The sequence below is a fragment of the Balaenoptera borealis genome (assembly GCF_965194805.1).
Source record: "Balaenoptera borealis genome assembly, chromosome: 6".
In the NCBI taxonomy this organism is placed as follows: Eukaryota; Metazoa; Chordata; class Mammalia; order Artiodactyla; family Balaenopteridae; genus Balaenoptera; species Balaenoptera borealis.
In genome coordinates this window covers 119,381,867-119,402,356 of record NC_138863.1, presented here as the reverse complement: position 1 = coordinate 119,402,356, position 20,490 = coordinate 119,381,867, and the positions used below count along the sequence as shown (strand labels likewise).

Below are 20,490 nucleotides of genomic sequence, written 5' to 3'. Positions count from 1 at the left end.
TGCCAAGAGCACACAAGTTAACCCACATAAGGTAATATTTTATTTTTGTTTTTATCATCATCATCATCATCATATTCCCACTTTACGGATGGGAAGCAGAAACTCAGAGAGGTTATGTGATGTCCCCAAAGCCACACAACTGGTCATCGGTGCTGGCTTTGAATCTGATCCTAAGTCCCACCCTCTTTTAAGCAAACCATCTGTAGCAGCCACAGCGGTGCTTCTGGGTCTCTGGCTTCAAGAGAGAACCTCCTGTGCAGCTGTAGGAGTGCCCAGCTTCAGGGCAGCATCATACCAAACCCACCTCCACACCTGGGCCAAGGCCCTGCACTTCTGGGGCAGACCCCGGCCAGGGGACTGAGTTGGGAGGAGGGACTAGGGCCTGGCTACTCCTGCCCAACACGGCACTCCTCCGAGGGGCCGCCTTTGCTCCTGTCTCCCTGCAGAGCTGGCTGAGACTCTGTCAGGCCTACGTGTCAGTCTAAGGCTCTCCCTCCACCTTGCATCTTTCACAGGCCTTCCTCCCAATAAACCTCTCCCGCTCCCAGCTCCATATGTGTGGGCTTCTGGAGGACCCACAGACATACCATCCTGGTCCATCCTCCCCACAAGCCTGATGCAGATGGGTGGGCCCTGGGGAGACCCAATGCCTGGTGCAGGGGGCTCAGTGGGGCAACGTTGGGGGCGAGGGATGGCTGTGAAGGGTCTTGAAGGATCATAATAACCGAGACCAAGCATTTACCATGTGCCAGGCACCATTTAAGATGCTTTCTTTTAACTTACCTTTTCAATTAATCCTCGCAAGAACTCTGAGAGGGAGGAACTCTTACTGTCTTTATTTTACAGATGAGGAAAGCCCGGAGAGTTTCAGTAACTTGATTGTGCAGGTAAAGGCCTGCTACGTGGCAGTACCAGATCCTAACCCAGGCAGTCTGGCTCCAGAACCTCAGTTCCGAGCTGCACCTGTCCAGCTGGATGCTGGGAAACTCCCTGTGCTTGCCCTGCCAGGCGGGGAAATGATGGGAGTCTTGCACACAGGGGACCCTGCCATGTGCGTTGTGCCCAGCCACTATGCTCAGTGCTGGCATCTCTGCTGCCGGCCTCAGACAGGGCACAGAGTCCCCAGGCAAGGGAAGCAGGAGGGAGGAGAGTTATTTCAAGTGGACGGTAGTGTCACACAGAGGTCATGCCCAACACATGGCGGCCCCAGCCGCCCAGCCTGTTCTCTGACCGTTGAGGATGCGGTCCTGCTAATTTTACCCAGTTCCTCTTCAGCCCCACCAGCAGCCGCCGATCAGCCACAGCACCAGCTTGCCACACCCTGCGGCTACCTTCTGTGGTCTCTGCGGTTCTGAAGGGGTTTCCTCAGCTTAGCTCGGCCTGAGAGCTTAGCAGAGGACCCACCGGGCGGAGGTGCAGGCAGCAACTCTCCGGGCTGTGTGAAGCCCTTTCTACTTCTTACTAGCTGGGTATAGTTTTATTCGGCCGTTATTGCTATAGAACAAACCACCCCCGAACCTAGTGGCTTTCAGTTGCAACCATCTGTGATTACTCATGAGTTTATGGGTGGGTTGGGCAGTGAGTCCTTCTGATATGGGCCAGGCTTGACCAGTCTCTGCTGGGCTCGCTAACGTGACTGGGGCCGGCTGTTGGCTGGCTCGCGGAGGACGGCCTCTGCTGGGGTAACTGGGTCCTTCTTCGCATGCTAACTCCTCCCCCAGCAGCTTAGCCTGGGCTTGGTTTCATATCGTGGCAGGAATTCCAAGCGAGGGAGTGGCGGAGTCACAGCCTTGGTTCCTGTTGAGAAGAGCTGCGGTCACGTTGCAGAGGCCGTGAATAGAAAGGTGGTGAATGGGGACCAGCACACCACGGTCCTGAACCTCTCAGTGACTCAATTTGCTTATTGATAAGAGGCGAATGATACCGCTTGTATCATGTGATGCCCTGGTGTGCTGTGTCCTTTTAGGGGATGGTCGGTCAGGTGCAGCCTCAAGAGGGGGCCCAGGAGAGGCGTGGGAAAACAAAGTCTATTCCACTCACAGGTCCTAGTGAGACAGAGTCACTGCAGGCTCAGAGGGAGCTACGCACAGAGAGCACCAAGGGAGTGGGTCAGCCCCGCAGGCAGGGAGCTGGGAAAGGGTGAGAACCCGTGGGTGAGGGCCTTTCTTGGGGGGTTGGGTGGGATACACAATCAAACAGTGCGAGGGGATTTCATCGGTGCGTTTGAACGTCATTAGGTCACAGCGACAGGAAGGGAGGAAGGGGAACTTGTGGCAGGGCCCAGCTTATCACACTCGTGCACCTGGTCACCTGGGCTGGTGCTCATGGCCTGTTTGTGGCGATGCTGAGGCAGCAGGAAGATAAGAACTTTTAAAATTTACAATACACCTTGTAAAACTTGGACCCCATGATTTTGCTTCGAAAGCTAATCTTGTAAAAGGCCTCGGATTAGATTTGCCTCTGGAGAAAACCATTCCTTTGTATGGGGGAACCTGTTTAGTGGGTGGGGATGCGGGGTCTTTAGTCACAAAAATTAGAGTACAGTGCATAAGAAGGATGTGCCTCCCATGTGAGGAAAGACTATGAAGCAATCCCAATACGAGAAGCTAAGTGCTCTGTTTAGCATTCCTTCATGCCTTCATTTGTTCAGGCAGTCATTCATTTATTCAGGGAGCCAGTCAGAAAATATTTATCATGAGTCTATTGTGTAAGAGACATTGCATAAGAGAAACCGCATGAACAAAGGACTGGATGTGATAGGGGGGAAACAAAACATTAAGGTTGCTGGAAGACCAGGTGAGATTGTCAGGGGCACATCCTTGTAAGCCGTGATGGTGAGTGTGACCCACTGCCTAAGGGAATGGGGAGCCACTGAAGGCTATAGGCAGGGAGTGGCATGGTGAGCTGTATCTTTTCTAAAGATCTCTCAGGCTGCTGCCTGCAGAACGAATAGGTGGTTGGTGGAGCACGGTGGATGGAAGAGACTAATTAGGAGAAGTTCCAAGCACCCAGGCCACTGGGGCTGTGGCCTGGGTCATCTTGGTGGCAGAGATGGAGAGGTCTGGGTGGACTGGAGAGAGGTTTGGGGGGTAGAATTAGTGAGACGTGGTGCCTGGTGGAGGCATGGCATTTGACACTCAGTTTCTGTCTTGGACCCTGGATGGAGGGAGCCATCGGCTGAGATGGGGGCAGGCTTTAGCTGCCTGACCTTCGAGGTACCCGTGTGGAGGCAGTTGGTGGACATACAGGTGGCCAGAGCTCAGGAGAGAGGTCTTCACTGGAAGTATAGGTTGGGGAATCAACAGCCAAGAGATGAAAACCAAAGCCACGGAAGGGAAATGTTGGGTGTGCCGAGCCGTGTCTCTCAGCTTCCTTGCTGTGATGGGCGGGGGGGATGGTCCATTCTCTGCAAGGATTTTGTCTCTTCTGTGCCTGTAAACTGTTGTTTGTTCCTGTGGAAAGATGTGTGTGTGTGTGTGTGTGAGAGAGAGGGAGAGAGACAGAGAGACAGAGAGAGAGAGAGCATGCCTACTGACACATCCCTAAGGATGATGGAAGGGGTCCCCCATGCAGGAACCAGTCCCACAGTCCATCATTCTTGGAGGAGGCAGATCCTGGGAGAGGAGATGAAGGTGGGAGAGTTGGGCCTGAGACTCCAGGGAGGACCCTCCTCTATTTTTGTCTCCTCGTCTCCTTTCCCACCTTCCCCTGTGAGGGGCAGGGGGCTTTCACAGTACCCTCCCTTCCTGATTGCTCTGTTCAGACCTCCTGCACTTAAAACACTATAATCAAGTCAGCCAGGCTTGGCTTTTGAGAAGCTAAATGGAAAAATCTAGAAAACTATTTCTGCTTTCAACTCTGTTTTCATGGCTCTCCTCTTTCTAAAGAGGTTCAGGAAGTCAGCTCTGAGGTCCAGACGGGAGAGATGACATCTTTGTTTCAGGCTGTACCTGCCCTTTCCTTCCTTTACGGGGGTGGGGGAATGGGGGGGGTGGGAAACTTGCTGGGAGATAAGGAACAGGCAATACGATTGGAGAGATAAGGAGGCTGATAAGACACATTAGTTACCATTTGCAAAATATTATATCCCAGCACCCCTGATAGGGCTTAAAATGTCCCCTTTCCTCCCTGACTGACCTACCACTCCCCTGTCTCGAAGTGCCAGGAAAACCTGCATCATTAGAGAGGTTTCTGACCAATGAAAACAGCCAGCTTTCAACCCCCCCGTCCCATGCCCCTCTCCCTGCCGAGGGCCAGAGAGCCCTCCCGTCCCCCTGCAGCTCTGACCTTGGTGCTGAGTATGCAGCTGCAGCCTCCGAAAGTGCGTATTGGGTCCTGGGTGGCTGGTTGAGCCCTTGAGGCAGAAAGCCCTGAGGTGTCCACTCCATCTCCCAGCCCTTCCACTGCTCGTCCTGGGCTCCACCATTTACAAGTGTCCCTGGGCCAGTCTCCCAGTGCCCTGAGGCTGAGCTCCTTACAGGTCAAGTGTGAATGGTGATGTCTCAGAGTCGCACCACATGCATCCCACTCTCCCAGATTTCACGTTTACCTGAACCATTTACAGCACCTGGAGGGAGAGAGCGAGAGCCCCTGGGAATATATATCCCAGGGGAAGACTGCAAAGGGAGAGGGAGGCCAAATGTCTCAGAGAGGGTTAGCTGCTCTACCTTCTTGGTTTAATTCAGTCGTTCGTTGCATAAATATTTACTGAGCCCCTATAGGGGTGAATAAAACAGACAAAAGTTCCTGCATTTATGGAGCTCACATCCTAATGAGAACCAATGTTCATGCTTAATGGTACCTTTCCTATTTTCCATGCAACCTGGTGCCAACTACATGCGGCCTCTTCCTTTGCTGCCGAGCAGCTCCGGTGCTGGAGGGAGCGCCCGCTGCTGTGCAGAGATGCGACATCGGATTGATTGAAAGGCTGCTCATGACTACTTCTGTCTACAGGTGAGCCTCACTTTCGGCATTGCGTTTCAGCCCCCCCTGGGCCCTCAGCCTCCCCGGCTCCGAGCTGAGACTCCACTGTCCCCGTGCGTGGGAATGGGGGTGCAGGGGGCCTGAGGGCTCAGCGAAAGGCTGTGTGCAGGGAGTGGGCGCATCCTTAAGGGGCAGGAGGGACGAGCTAGTGATTTCAGCCGCAGCGCAGGGCGGTGCCAGGGAGCGCGTTGAGCTTTATTAGCGAGCCCGCTTCAGAGGCTGTCAGCCACCCCGGGAAGCCCCTCGGAGAGCACGGCCTCCCTTCGTGGGCTGAGTGTCTTGGCTGGGGACACCTTGGGGGCAGAGCCGCGAACGGCCTGTGGGTGGGGTCAGCTGCAGTCCACACCCGCGTCCTCACTGTGGTTGCAATTGTGAGAGCCCCAGTTGTTCTTGCTGCAGCTCCACAGGGACGATTCCGACCCTCGACACGCAACGTTGTCCAGCCAGATGGTCCCAGTGCCTGGGCACAGGAAAAGCAAGGAGGGAGAGGAGCGTGGGATTAGGGTCCAAGCAGTGTGGCCCGTCTGTCCTCAGGGGCTTCCACGGGGAGCTAGACTGCCAATTTCTCCCACGTGTGCCCAGGCCCACCGTGCTGACGGCTGGTCTGCTCTCTTTCGACGGCTCTGCCTCTGTTGTGCTTTCTACCCTTTGACAAAAGTCTCATCCGAGTATTTAATATGTAACCCAAGCATGATTTGAAATCTCCTCCTAGGGATCTCTAGGGTTTGTCTCTTCCTTAAATGCCTTTGTAAACAGGCCATTCACGTGTTCTAAAGCATTCACACCTTCCTCAAACCCCCATCCTTCTGATATAATTGATTGCAGATGAGGAGCTCAGAGGAATTACTGGATTATTTGATTTTGGTAATTTACACTACAGTGTGACCATCCATATAGGCTTAATCTGTTTGAGGAAAACGTGTATTTTAAAGGAGTTTTGTAATCCAACTGGACTCAGGTTAAAAAGTAGGTATGCATTTTGGTGGGGTTGGGGGGAGGGGTCAGGGCAGAGAACAATTTGGGGTGGGAGCAGGAGAAACGGGCCTAGTGTCCCTGCCAGATCAGCTCAGAAATGGTCTCAGGCCTGGGGCTTAACTCTTCTGCTGAAAGTCTAAACCTTTTGCTGCAAGACATAGCTGAGTCTCTAGCACCCCAGGACATCTTTCCAAAACTGATTTTAGGAAGTCCCTGCCCTGATTCGTTTTCTTTTCCCTTCACACCTTCTCCTTGAAGATGATCAAGCTTGGGCGACCTAGACCTTCAGGTTCCAGAGAGCTGGGATGACCATTGTGCTTGCCTGACCTACATCCTTCTCTGTTCTCCCAGCTCCAGCCCCTCAGCTGTCCAGAGAGTGCCCCTCACAAACACCCTCAGACACATGGCATTCTGGCTTTAGGGCTGGACAGAAAGCAACTCGACCAAGCCTTTGCTGTCTCTTTGGGGAAGAGAGCCTTCCTTCTCCTGGGGCTGCCAAGTCTGAAGGATGTAAGCTGGGGCCCTGGGCTGCAGAACTTTTCAGTTGCTTGAACCAATCCTTTTCTTTTAACCCAACCAAGCTGAGTCACTTGCAACCAATGGTTGCCAACACCCTACCAGGGAGAGAAAGCCCACATCAGCACCTCAAGGAAAGAGGCTCCTGGCTGAGGATCGATTCACTTACCACCTCCCACATTGAAAACGGCAGTTCCCGAAGAGTAACCCAGCATGCGGCAGAAGACAGTGGCATCTGAATTGTCCCAGTCGTCATCACAAATTGTCCCCCAGGCACCATTATAGTAAATTTCAGCCCGGCCTCGGTTCCTAGAGCCAGCAATCCGGACGGATACCATGGATTCGCCTGGATGACAAAACACACGTGGGAGAGGTGAGGGAAGCAGCCCAGGGCTTTGTGTGAATGCAGGCTCTGCCTTTTCATTTCTGGAAGTCCTATAGTTAGGGAAAAGAAGCCCCTGCTTGGCTGCAACCACAGCTGGGAAGATCCCACGTTATGGCACCAGCACAACCAGCGGCCTCTGTGCACCTGGGCCTGCAGGTGCGAGGACATGGGGGCAGGTCCCTCTGCAGCTGGCCTTGCAAATCCAGCGCACCATGTTTTGCCTTGTGTTGTTGATAAAAAAGGGGGAAGAAAGAAGGCAGGGAGGGAGGGAGGAAAGTGTTATCTGTGGCTCTGTGCCACGGGCAGGCTTATTCAAGGCGCAAGCCCTTAGCTTTCCCCCCAAATGAGGGATCTCTCTGAGAACCAAGGCCTCGCCCCCTAGCACACCTACAGTTTTCAAGTACAGAGTAACCTCTGAAACACACATTAAAGAGAACAGAAATAGCAATTACCTTTTTGACCTTTTTCTCCCTTTGCTCCTTGTGGCCCAGAAGATCCTATCATGAGGAGAAAAACCACACAGTTTGAAGGAAACCAAGCCAGGACCCCCTTGCCCTCCTTTGCCAGCAGTGGGGAGGAGGGGTGAGGGTCAGACTCCCTCCTTCAGCTTTGCCAGCCACCTGGCATCGTGGGGACTGGATGTGCCATGGGCTCCCGTGGGTGAGCAAGGAGAAATGGGCCTGAGCCACAGCAGGAAGGACTTAAGCTCTATTAGAGAGGAACATTCAGGAGACATGGAGTTGGAAGTCTCTCCTGCCATCGGTCATGGAGACTGTGTGGTCCAGGGCCTGACTGGGTGTGATGCCAGCACATGGTCACCTGCTTGCCTCTCGGAGTGCCCGGCCACACCTTATTCACCTCGATGCCAGCACATGGTCACCTGCCTGCCACTCGGAGTGCCCGGCCACGCCTTATTCACCTCGATGCCAGCACATGGTCACCTGCCTGCCACTCGGAGTGCCCGGCCACGCCTTATTCACCTCGATGCCCGCACATGGTCACCTGCCTGCCACTCGGAGTGCCCGGCCACGCCTTATTCACCTCGATGCCCGCACATGGTCACCTGCCTGCCACTCGGAGTGCCCGGCCACGCCTTATTCACCTCGATGCCCGCACATGGTCACCTGCCTGCCACTCGGAGTGCCCGGCCACGCCTTATTCACCTCGATGCCCGCACATGGTCACCTGCCTGCCACTCGGAGTGCCCGGCCACGCCTTATTCACCTCCGTAAGCTCCGCACTGAGGGTGATCCCAGCAAGTCTGTGGGCTTGTCCGCAGAACCACTAAACCTCTACCCTTCTGGTTCTGAAAACTCCCAGCACCTTATGACAGGCCTCTCCTTAGAACCCTCACACCAGAAACCGAGGCCTTACCTTTCGCTCCAGGCTCTCCCTTTCGGCCATCTGCTCCAGGTGCCCCGTTGTGGCCCACCAGGCCTGGGCTTCCCCTCTCTCCCTTCAGGCCTGCAGGGCCTGGGGAGGAGAGAGACCACCTCCATCAGATGCTCTGCTCTGCTTCCCCAGGGGGACCAAGGGCCTTGGTGTTTGGTGCATGAGCTGTCCTAATCCACCAGGTTCCCCCTCGCCCCCATCAATGGGCTGCTCGAATGTTCAGCCCGTGTGGGCAGGGCGCTGCCTTGATCCCCCGACTCCTGTGTAAACTCTGGTTGAGGACGAGCGGGTGAAAATCGCCGACAGTATTCCAAGGCTGTTGGTCCTCATTGGACGGCATAACTCTGTGGACGTTCTAGCCATTCTGGGAGAATTTGCTAGAACATTTCTAGGATTCAATTTCTCCTTCAGTAAGTTAGAATAGGGCTAGAATATCCAGCTCAGGTGGAAGAAAGACTGCTCAGGAGATGTGTCTGAGGAGTGTCGCTTGGGCTCCTCAGGGTAGGGCTGGCGAGAAGACTAGAAATGCCCTGGGCAGGGCGCAGTAGCCAACCACTAGCTAAGGCGGGGGCCAACAAGGACCGTGATGATAGTCCCATGAGAAGCCGCAGGAGGAGGGGGGCGCCTTGAGGGCCAAAGGGTAGGGGGAGATGGACTGAAGCAGATGTGAGGATAGAGAGGATAGGTTGGTTGTAGATAGAGGCCATGCAACCAACCTGGGAACTGGAGAGGAAGGTCACCCAGGTCCTCGGCGGCTGCGCGGCCTGAAGCCACCACCAGGGGCAGTTCTCCTGGCCTTCTTTACCCTCCACCCCCTCAGCCCCCACCCCTCTCTCTACACCCCTTCCCCAGGTTTGTCACCCAAAGAGTCTGAGGCTTGAGCGATAGAGCCCTGGAGGCGGAGGCACTCTGGGGAAAGGTTACTGAGGTTACCGCCTTGATTTCAGGGTCGACAAGACCCACCCTTGGAGCACGAGCCCTTCCAGTCATCACTGTGAGAAATGAAAATGAAGCCGGCACTTTACCTGGAACTCCTGATTCTCCTTTTGTTCCTTTCTGTCCTTGAAGTCCTAAGATCAAAATACAAAAAAGGGGAGAAGATAATAAAGCTTAGATATTAGACGCTTTTAATCTTAGACAACCTCTACCTTCTGTCTGATTAATGCAGGAGGAAAGGTACATTGGTTCTCCACGATTGTTTAAAGCCTCTTTAGCAGAGCATAAAAGTAGACAGACTGCAGATAAATGGGGACGTGTGTTGGGGTGAAATAGAAATGTATTGGGTGAAAGTCTAGGTTAGATGGACAGACCCCGGACTCAGTGGCTGGCCTTCCTTGTCCAGAAATAATCTGACTTGGTGTCTAAATTCAATCCCATTCCTTTCTGTTCATTTTATTGAAAAAGAATTGAGAGATATTTTGAAAATAAAGTTATTTTTATTTCCAAAAGACTGTGGAGGAGACTCAGTGGCCACTAGGAGCTTTGGGGGGCCCTCACCTTCAGTAGATATTCCATAGTGTCTATTGGTTTATTTCATTGTGGCCCCCAGTGTAGCTAAACGCTTATATAGCTAAAGGGTCTCACGTCCAGAAAATGGAAAAATAACCACTGCAATCATTGGGGATGATCCTATTTGTAGTTTAATGTGAAAGTTGCTTCCTTCCTCCCTTCCTTTCCTTCTTCCTTCCTCCCATTCATCTCTTTATTCACTAACTTACATGGAAGACCCACTATCCCCAGCACCATGCTGGGTCATAATTTATTGTGGGATAATAGTTTATTGTGGGATAATAATTTATTGTGGGATAATAGTTTATTGGTTTAGCAACTCCATGGTCTTTCAATTTTAAGTGCAAATATTGATTTTATTTCAGAGAAACAGGACTCTCCAAGACAGTTACACAAACTTGGGGAAATTAAAGCTCATTATTGACCATGAAGTAACAGTTACTAGAGGGTAACAGTGGGAATGCACTCCCACCAGGCTCTTGACTGGTATCCCTTCCACCACGGCAGCTCAGTCTTAACCAAGAACCCACCCATTTGATGATCACTAGAGACCACAAGGAACTCAGTTACCCTCATTGCCAATTGCCTGGGGGAATTTCCTGCCTTCCACTTCAGTTCCTGGCTTTCCTGAGCACCTACTATGTGCTGGTCAGTGGAGGGCAGGCGAGGGGCCTGGTAGGCCTCTTCAGGATCCCTTCTCGGAATAATGAGCAAGGAGTCCTGGCTCCTGGCAGCCTTTCAGAGGGCTCGTCTGAGGCCGGGCGCTGCCTGGGAGGAGGGTCAGAGGGCCGAGGAGCTAGGAGCTGCTGCTGCAAGCCTGGGCACCAAGGGAGGCGGGAAGCCCTGGAAAGATCTGAGAGGGCAACTAGTTCTGCCCCTCGTGTTTGAGATGAGGCCCAGATTGAGGCTCAGAGAGCGTCTTCTAAAAGCTGGAGGGACCTTCGAGGTTGGCCCTGGCAGACAGGCCCCAGCTCACCCTGCGCCGGCTGTGCCCACTCCAGTCCCTCCGTTTGGAAAGCCTCACCGCTTTGGTCCCCTGGGGAACGGGATCAAGGCTGTGAAAGCTGCTAAGATGCTAGATGTTGCCGACTCTGAAGCCTTCTCTGGCCTCGCCCGTGGCTGACGCACTTCCTCCCAAGGCAGCACGGGGGCCAGAGTCAGAGAGCCTGGGCTTGCGTCTGCCTCTGTGACCTGGAGCCAGGCCCCCTCTCCCTTAGCCTCACCTTTCTCCTCTGAGCCTCTGGCTGTCTCGGGGCGGTTGTCAGACTGAAATGAAGTTGTCTGTGTCAAGTACTAAACCTCGTGTCTGACGAGCGGTGCCACGAGGACCCCGGGACCCTGTCGGCACGTGTCTGTCTCTCCTCCAGCGGAGAGCGCCGGGACACTGGGGCTGAAGCCCCCGCAGGAGCTCCAGGCTTGCTGCCCAGCGAGCCCCCCCAGATGTTTGCCGTTGACCTCAGGTGGCCCAGCACGGGCAGTAGATGTGTCCTCTCTGCTTACCTGCACCTGAATTGCAGGTGTCAAGATGAGGGAGGAGAAACCACATTCAGAAACATGTCTTTGGTTATTAAATAGAAAAACGGTTCATATCTAGACTCTTGACCGTCTCTGTCACATCCTAAAGGGTGCCATATTGCACAGATCTCTACCTTAAGAGCCTGTCCCTAGACGCAAGGTTGAGGGACACCTGGCACCGTGATCTCCCCTTATTGCCTCCCCGCCACTGAAGAAGTCTCCAGAGCACCAAGCAACAAATGTCCTATACAGACAAGAGTCCTAGGGGAGCCCCTGTTCACTAGGTCCATGGTCCCCGAGGCCTGACCCTTCCACCTCGTTTCTCACACCCTCCCTCCCAGCCCCACACCTCTTGGGGACTCAACATCCGCTGCTGCCGGCACTGCACTGGGCACCACACCAGGAGCTTCACATACGTCTCTCAGCTTCCCAGCGAGGTCGTGCCATTTCCCTCTTTACGGAGGAGGAAGTCCACACTCAGAGACGCTAGGCGATTTATCCCAGGTCACACAGGGAGGGAGTGGTGACGTCGGGGTTAGGACCCAGGGTTGGCCCCCCACTGGGCACTGTGGGTGCCTGTGTCCCACCAGCATGCCCGCTCACTCCTTCCTGGAGTTTCACGTGGGCTCTCCACCTGGTTCCGAAGACTCCCAGTGGCCTTAGGCCATCCCTTACTCCTAAGTAAGTCGTCAAACTAGAGTGAGCGTCAGAATCACCTGCACAGGGTTTGTTAAAAACAACTTGTTAAGCCCCCCTCCCCACCCCAGGGTTCCTGATTCACTGCATCTGGGCTGGGAATCTGAGACGCTGCATTTTTAACAAGTTTCTGGGTATTTCTGACGCTGCTGGCCCAGGGACCATGGTTTGAGTAACCACTGCCCGAAACACATCTCACTCAATCTTCGGGGACCAGCTCACAGCCCGCATCCTCCAAGCAGCCCTCCTGTCTCTGAGGAACTCACGGCCCCTCCCCTGTCTGAACTCTCCCGTAACCCACTGGCCCTTGATAAAATGCCCTCTGAGATGTGTATAATAGGTGTAGGTTTATGTCTTCAAAACTCCCCTCTTCAAGGGAAGGAAACTGGAATTGAGTTTTGTGTGATTTTTTTGGGTGTGATTTCTCTCCAGGACTAGACTCTGAGACATGCTCACGGAGTGGCTATGCATGGATCCAGGGACCAGTAATGACTTCACTATAAATCAAAGCAGCACCCTGATTGGATCAGGGAGAAGGGGAAATGGCTGAAAAATAGAATTCAGAAGTACATGTTGTAAACCTACACTGGAAGGGAATGAATGCTGGGTTTGTCCCCTTAACCACAAGCAAACTGGGGTTCCCTGGGGGTCACAGACTCATCACGCTGAAAAGGCTCAAAATATTTATTTGCAAGGTGCTTCTTTATAGAAACAATTTTCTCCCAAGAAAATAGTTTAGTTAGAAAGCACATGCCTTCCTGTTGTTTTGTGTTCAGCTGCCGCTATGCCTAAAATCTTAGAATGTCCCTGCTTGAAGGGAAAATTGTCTGTTTCAAACCCAGAGTGCTGGCAAATTGGCAGGGACCTGAGCATTATTCTAGAACTCTCCCCACACTCCACAGAGGAGGAAACCAAGGCTCTGGAGGTCATGTACCAACCCATCATCACCTAGCTAGTTGGCAAGTCCAAGCTGATGCACAGGCCTCCTGACTCTGATTTAATGTAGAAATTTCCAGCACGTTAGGAAACTTCCTTAAATACCATCCCAACTTACAGGCTAAGTGCAGCCTGGCAAATTTTGGGTTAATTTAACACCTAACAAATTGAGCTGTATAACAAGAAGTAAGATGGTAGGTAGGGGACCCAAAATTGGGACGCATGTAGACTTCTTCAGATGTCTCTAAGAAACTTAGAGGAAAACAAGGAAAACTCTAAGTGACAATTTAGTAATATGAGTTGGTAGAATTTAATAAATTCTTAGACTGAGTCAATACTTAGACATGGGGAATGAAATCAACTGAGAAATTATATTCATGATATTGGGTTTAATTGCTATTATGGATTATTCTTTGTTACTTATCTTTAAAGTAAAACACGTCTTAAAATACAGACGAGAAACTAGATTTCAAGTTATTTGCACTTTGGCTTTGCCTCAAGAGAAACATAAAAGGGCATAGAAAATTCAGATTCTTGTTATATTTTAGACATGAAGATTGTTGAGATGCAGAAATTTTGATCAGATTGGTATTTTGGGGCTTCAATGTTTTGGCTGCGTCTAACTTCATTCCATGAGGTGAGGTGGTAGAAAGAGGAATGCCACGATCACAAGTTGAAGTGAGCCCTTCCTTATTTCCAAACAAACTTTCCTTTTCAAAATGGCCAAAGGATTTAGAGCTAAAATTCATTTTGTTGTGGATTTTTTTTTTTTGCAATTTTTTTCCCCAAAGTCAAATGATTTTGCAATCGTTTGAAAGATCAAAGGTTAGAAAAAACTAAGTTTTGGGGGTTTGATAAAACCCTGTTTTATGAATGGTGAAGGAAACTACCATTACAGAAAGTTCTTCTCGGTGATAATGTTCTACTTAAATAGACTATGCAGTCTATCTTCCCAACAGAATGGAAGGAGTCTCCTCTTCGCCATCTTTATCTTTAATCTTTCTCAAGGGGTGTGAACGTGGGGAAATGCTCCACCGGAATGGGTTGGAGTGTGGTTAGTGAGCGTTCACAACAGCAGGAAGATTTGGTGACTAAGCTAGGATTTACCCATCTACTGTGGGGTGAGAGGAGCGGGCAATTCTGATTTCTCTGAGTCCTATACTCTATGTTATTCTACACAACAAAATTTAGAAAAGCACAATTTTGGAATCAGACTTTGGGATTAACTCCTGGACTCAGTGTATATTAACTGTGAGACCCTGCAGAAAGGTTTTACCTTCTGGGAGCCTTTGCTTCCTCAGTTGTAAGGTAGGCATGATGAAACTCAGCTGTGTGGATGAACTAAGATCACGGGAGGAAAGGCCCAAACACAGTGCCTGGCTTGGAGGATTCATTAGTACTAAACAGACCTCTTACTTTTGGTAATTAATGCACAATAACGAGATCTAGCTGTTACCTAGGCTGAGCCAAGGCGCCAGAATTTCTCTGTTTTCATCCCATACTGCTAGATATTCTCCTGTGAGATTAATGATTTTATTTACAAAATGGGAAACACATCAGTTTGAAAAACTGGCTTGATATAATCAAAAGTGAACCAACACGTCAGTACCTCTAGTTTGGGGAATACCAACATCCTGACATTGACAAGTATGCATTGTCTACCATGATGAGATGGTCTGGCTCCCACTCACCACCCACTCTTCCTTCTCCCACTTCAGAATCTGACCTTTCCAAAAGTTCATTAACCTCTGACTTCAGGATGAAATACAGCCCTGGCTACAACTAGCCAGTTTCTGGTCCTAAGGGAATTCCCTCCTGAGATGTCTATGTAGACCATCAGCTACTTGATCAAGACAAACGTTTGGGTTTGAGCGGGAAACGTATGCAATTTGGAATTTGTTGTAATCATCACATGCCCCAAATTGAAACTATAATTCACCATGTTTACTTGGGCAGCCGGAATTAAGGAATAACCCTTAGACTTTGCCTGGTTGGTATTTACCACTAGGCCTGATTGATGGAGGTTCCCATAAACGTGCTCACCAAATACACAGGGACTCTATAATGGAGTTAAAGTGATTCCCAGACAGTTGGCCAAAAGTGTCTGTAGGATCTTAGGTAAATAACAAAGAGCCATAACAGGGCCTGAGAGCTCCATGTTTCCTTCTAAGAGTGGAAGAAGCTGCTGCAGCTTCTGCCCTGATCCTTCCGGAACTTGGGTACAGGGAGAAGGTGCGCTCATCGGAGTGCCCTGATGGGGGCGGGGGAGGGCTCAGGCTGCCCGCAGAGGAAGGCAGCATCACAGAGTATGACGGATGAGGCCCCAAACTTTGCGTCAGCCAGGCCTGGGTTCCAACCCTGGCTGCATCTCCTACTGTGAAGCAGCACTAACGAGAGTGTTTTTTCCATTGGGCTGTCATGAAAATGCTCGTTGTCAGGAGCTGCTCTTATTATGCAAACCCTCCCAGGATGCAAAGCGCAGGCAAGATTCTCCACCTTCAGTGGGAGACACAGGCTTAGGGGCCTGGGGAGTGGGTGCAGCGCCCCTTGTGGGTAAAATCATGTTTTGTCACCCATACTCTTGCTTAGTCAAGAATCACTAGTCCGGCAGTGGTGGGGTCGGGTGACGGGGCTCCCAGTTTATAACTGAGGGAGAAGAGCCAACATATCCATGAAGCCAAGCAGAAAACTCAGTGGTAAGACAGCCTCAGGCCTCAGAGCCAGGCACCCTAAGATCTGGAGTCAGGGAAGATGGAAGCATAAAATCAGAGAGAGGCAGCCAGTTAATCGGGGTCACCTGACCACCACACCCAGATGGAACCTTCTGGAAGGCGAGACTTGCTGGTGGCCTTCGGGTGGCATTGATATGGCATCAGGTAGCAGAGCCCCTGCCTGCACTGACCCACCATCTGTGAAAAGGAAATCAGCTCCGAGGCTGGATGGTTTGGAAGGCCATGGTTATAGGAGTTGCTTGTGCCAGGGCTCCTGACAACCGTCAGGGAAACTCCAAAGGTCAAAGGCCCAGAGGCCAAGGCTCAGGAGGTGGCATGGCCCAGCTCTCTGGCCAGAGCTCCTGAGCCTCTACCACATCCTAGACCTGGACTCCAGGGACACCCACCTACAGAGCCCTCCCTCACCCTCCAAGACTTCACCTGCTCGGTTCCCTCTCTCTGGACTCGCCTTCCTCTCCCCACATGGCTAAGCTCTACTCATCCTCCAAGACTCAGCTCCAGCTCTTCCATCACTCCTGCACTGCCTACCTTTTGCTAACCCCACCAGGGGCCACCGTGAACTTGAAGGATTTGGGTCAAGTCGCATTTGTTTAAAAAAATCAATCCGTTGACCACTTGTTCAATGAAAACTGAGAGGGCTTGCCCCTGGTGTAGGTTTCTAACATGTAGGTTCTGGGGTGAAGGCATCCGGGGTGTCTAACTCCAGTGTGACCTTCTGCCCTGGCAGTGACTGTCCACAGACATCCTTGGAAGATACACAGCCCTTTCTCACAACCCTGCACTGGCCACAATACCTCCTGGCCTGCACCTGGCTTTCTAAATGGCATGTGGCACTTCTCCATGAAAAACCCACAGCACAGTGTGCCTGACACCACCTGGCAACAGGCCATCTACCTCTCTCCTGCACCAGCCTGCACATCTGAAGGCAGGAACCAGGTCTTATGCATCATGGGGGTCCAGCACCTAACACAGTGGACCAGACTTTCTAGACCATCATAGGTGCCTGGACTTACTTAGCGACTAGAAAAAGCACAGTTCTTTATAAAGTAGACCACACTGGTATGATGGTTTATAACCTAGACTAAATTGGCATTAACAGTTTATAACCTTGACTAGGTTGGCACGATGGCTTATGAACTAGTCTCTGTGAGTTGGGTAACTGTGGGTCATTCCTCTCAGCCTGAGCCCCCCTGGGAGAATGTGCAAGAAGGGTTTCTCGACAGCTGTTGTCCAAATCCAGAGCCCTGAACCTTGGGCCCCCACCACAGGTCAGTGGGAGAGAGAGGGCGCTACGAGCACGGCTGGAATGTAGGCCAGGAGACAGTGCGGCCGAGATGCCCCCTGCTCTCCTCTTGGACAGTGGAGGTTTGATCATGGCATTCAAAGCCTCTCAGGGACTCTGGGCGGAGAAAAACAGCCCCAGGGCCTTGGACTCAAAGGGTTCTGGCAGAGGAAAGTGCCCTTTTTAATCCGGGTGCGTCAGGGGCCAGAACACAGGAGACCCTCTTCCTGCTTCTGGTGGGCCTGCTGGGAGGTAGTCCTCCTCTCTGTCCTTCCTGGACCCCCAGCAACTCCACCTGCCCGCCTACCCACGCCCTCTGTTACCTGTGTCCCCCTTGCTTCCTTTCACACCTTCGGCTCCTGGACTCCCGGGGCTCCCTGATGGTCCTGGACAGCAGACGCCATGGAGGGTGTAAGGTCTGGGCTGCGTGGATCTTCACACATCACTCCCCACGCCCACCACAGGACCCAGGACCTCACCTATTGGCCCAGTGGGACCAGCGCTGCCAGGCTCACCCTTGGCACCCGGGGATCCCACAGCTCCTGGAAAGCCCGGAAGACCCTTCGCTCCAGGTTGTCCTGAAAGTGAAGTCATGAATGAAAGAAAGGCTGGGAGTGGTTGGCAGAGGGCCTGGCTGACTAACCCTTCAACACACCTCTTCTCTGCAGTGGCACATGCTTCTCTTAACACCTTATATGTTCCCTGGGCAGCTTAAACTCTAGAAGCCTTGAACTAGCCCTGTTAGTGGGAGGAAAATTACAGTCTCAGCAATTTATTAATTTTTTCCATTCACTGCTGCAGAGTTTGAGGTTTACGAACTTACTAGGAACTCTGGGTGTGAGCAACCTGCTTCATACCCCTGGGTGGCAGGGTGGAATGAAGCTCTAAAACAGAATATCAGTTAGGCCTGCCCTCCAAAGCTGCTCTGTTCCTCTTAGGACAGGCCAGGTCTTATAAAACCCCAGAGGCTCTGGGTTAACACTACAATGAAATAAGACATGGCAGAGTCAGGTCCTGAACTTGACTTTGCCCAGGGACAGCGGTAGCTGGAATGATGCCGATTCCCACAACTCTTACCTTGATCTCCTTTGAGTCCAGGAATTCCAGCCATACCTAAAATACAGAAGGACTTTTAGGGATTTTTTTTTCCCTCTAGCTCAGCCCGCCGGACAAACAGGGGAATACCCGTAAGACAACAGACCTGACTGTGCAGACTCCTACCTGGGGAACCGGGCATCCCTGAGTCACCTTTAGACCCCCGGGCTCCAGGGGGTCCCATGACCCCCATGTCTCCTTTCATGCCCACGTCCCCCTTTCTTCCTGAAAGACCAAGGGATTGTAGTCAGACATGGGAGGAGGGCAAACCCGGCTGCCACATCCATCTCTGACACATCCTGTCCCACCCAAATGCCAAACTCAGACTCCTTGAACTCCTACTTGGTGCCCAGAAGTGGAAGATACAATGGCTGCCCTCAGGGAGCACATCACCTTGCCCAGAGACCGGACATAAACTCATGAAAAATGGATGAGGTGACCTGGCCTGGCTGATGGGCAGCAGAAGGTCCCAGAAGCTGGGCTCTCAGGGCCCCGGTTAGTGACCTGGTCCCTGGAGGAGGGACCACAGCCCAGGCTCATCCAGCACTGCCTGGTTTATTTCAGTGTGTGAATTTGGGGAATTATTTTTTCAAACTTCCCAAACTGAAATCTGAATATTCCAGAAAGCAGATCCCAGGTGCTGAGAACAGAAGCTTCGAGGCACTGATGGAGAGGAAAACATTGCAGCAGCACTTATCCCCCTGGCGGTTCAGAGCCTGGCTTTCCTGGTGGCCAAGGGTTTCAGAGTTCCCACTTGTCATCAGCATTCCGGGCTCGCCCCAGTCTGTCCTCTCCTGGTCCTCCGTGTCTCCCTCTCCTTTCTGCCACTGCTCAGCGCATAGCAATCGAGGGAGGGTCCTCCCCAGGCAGGGCTCGGCAACCTCTGCCCAAACCTGCCAGCCGCCCCGCACAGGGCCTGCGCATCGGGACCCACTGGCTTAGGAAGCCAGCCAGGTCCCACCATCAGCAGAGTTCCACCCCAAGCAACTCCCTCAGGGGCTGGGACCAGCTTGTTGGGATGGAATTTGGTTAAAGGGCTCCATTCCATTATTTTCATGATTTCAGAGCTGGAGAGCACTCAGAAGGGGGCCAGCCTCCTCTCTAGTGATTTAGGAAAAGTAGACAAAGTGGTCTGGAGTGGAGGGAAAGAAGCAATTGTCATACAGAACTCTCTGGGTCTAAGGTCTGAGTGACATTAGGTGCAAGGCTTGGGAATTAGCTTCTTTGAGGCGGTTTGGATACTTGAAGAATAATTATTCCTTGACGGAAGACAAAAGAGCCATAAAGAACATGTTTACAATTGAAGTCCCTTACGACAGACTCAGGTGCAAACAGCAAACGAGTTTTTGGTCATTCAGAGCATCCATGTGAGTGGAAGGGCCAAATGGCACTTCTTAAACGAGGCTAGGAATTATTTCCCTGGAGGAATTTGCTGGTGCCCTATTGCTCTGGGCCAGCCAGGGCCATCATGATAAGACAATTGTGTGGCTTTATGAGGTTTCTTTCTTTCTTTTTCTTTTTTTTTTTTGGCTGCCTCACGCGGCTTGTGAGATCTTAGTTCCCCGACCAGGGACTGAACGCAGGCCCTCTGCAGTGAGAGCATGGAGTCCTAACCACTGGACCGCCGGGGGATTCCCTGTATGAGGTCTGGGCCTGAGTCTGTATTGCTATGACTTCCGTGTCTCCATCAAAGGTTACAACCTTGGGAAGCAGAGTAGTACCGGTGAAAGCACCAGAGTCTGGCGGCGCCTGAGGAATCACAGCAGCATCTGACTTCAGAACCCGCCCATCATCACAGCTAAAGGTGGAGTGAGGGAAATAGATGTGTCCCCTGGAACCTCGTCTGTGGCTTTACCCATCTGCTGGGACAAAGAGCAGAAAACCTCAATACCGCTGGGGCGGGTCCCACTTGGTCCGCTAGCCCCGTCCGCTGGCAGTGGATTGGGCAAGCAGTGGGTAAGAGACATCTGGTGATCTTGGGAAAAGAAATTTGGGAAGAGGAGGGGTAGGTCAGAGTCCTGATTTCTGAAGAAGTGAAACTGATCATTTCCCCTCGCCAGCCACATTGCTTCCAGGCCCGAGTCTGGGCGTGGCAGTGGGTGAGAGTGGGGTGGGAAGCAGTGTAGCTCAGACTCCGCAGGCCAAAGTCTGGCTGGCATCCCCTCTCTGGGGCTGGCAGGGTCACCTTGAGAAAGTCTGGGCCATAGAGAAATGCGGAGGGCCACCTCTGGAATCATCCTCACAGGTCAACTGTCCAACCACCTGCCTGGTGCAAGGATCCCCCTTCAGTCTCACTGAGGAAAATTCTGCAGCCCCTCTTCCCCACCCCCACATCTGCCCGTTTCATCGTGCGGCAGTCCAAGTCTTAACTCTTTGTTCCTCCCTTACATCAGCACAATTGGTTCTCCAGAAACCTTTGCCCGTTGGCCTCCATTCTTCTGCGGGGTACCACTGAGAGCAAGTCTATTTTCTCT

At 52.1% G+C, this 20,490-nt stretch overlaps 1 protein-coding gene across 2 annotated transcripts in view; it reads right to left on the bottom strand.

The window, feature by feature from the left end:
- Window positions 1-1,730: 1,730 nt before the first annotated feature.
- Window positions 1,731-20,490, bottom strand: part of MARCO (macrophage receptor with collagenous structure) — a 36,597-nt gene continuing 17,837 nt past the window's right edge. The window contains exons 5-13 of one of the 2 annotated variants that reach the window (XM_082397922.1): window positions 18,143-18,241; window positions 17,999-18,034; window positions 17,401-17,499; window positions 17,245-17,307; window positions 9,277-9,321; window positions 8,234-8,332; window positions 7,312-7,356; window positions 6,644-6,820; window positions 1,731-5,443 (exon numbers count right to left, since the gene is read on the bottom strand). In XM_082397922.1, the coding sequence (XP_082254048.1) occupies window positions 5,313-5,443; window positions 6,644-6,820; window positions 7,312-7,356; window positions 8,234-8,332; window positions 9,277-9,321; window positions 17,245-17,307; window positions 17,401-17,499; window positions 17,999-18,034; window positions 18,143-18,241 (794 nt within the window). In that variant the 3' untranslated portion in view covers window positions 1,731-5,312. The remainder of the gene's footprint in view (window positions 5,444-6,643; window positions 6,821-7,311; window positions 7,357-8,233; window positions 8,333-9,276; window positions 9,322-17,244; window positions 17,308-17,400; window positions 17,500-17,998; window positions 18,035-18,142; window positions 18,242-20,490) is intronic. The other variant, XM_082397923.1, reaches the window with a different exon arrangement.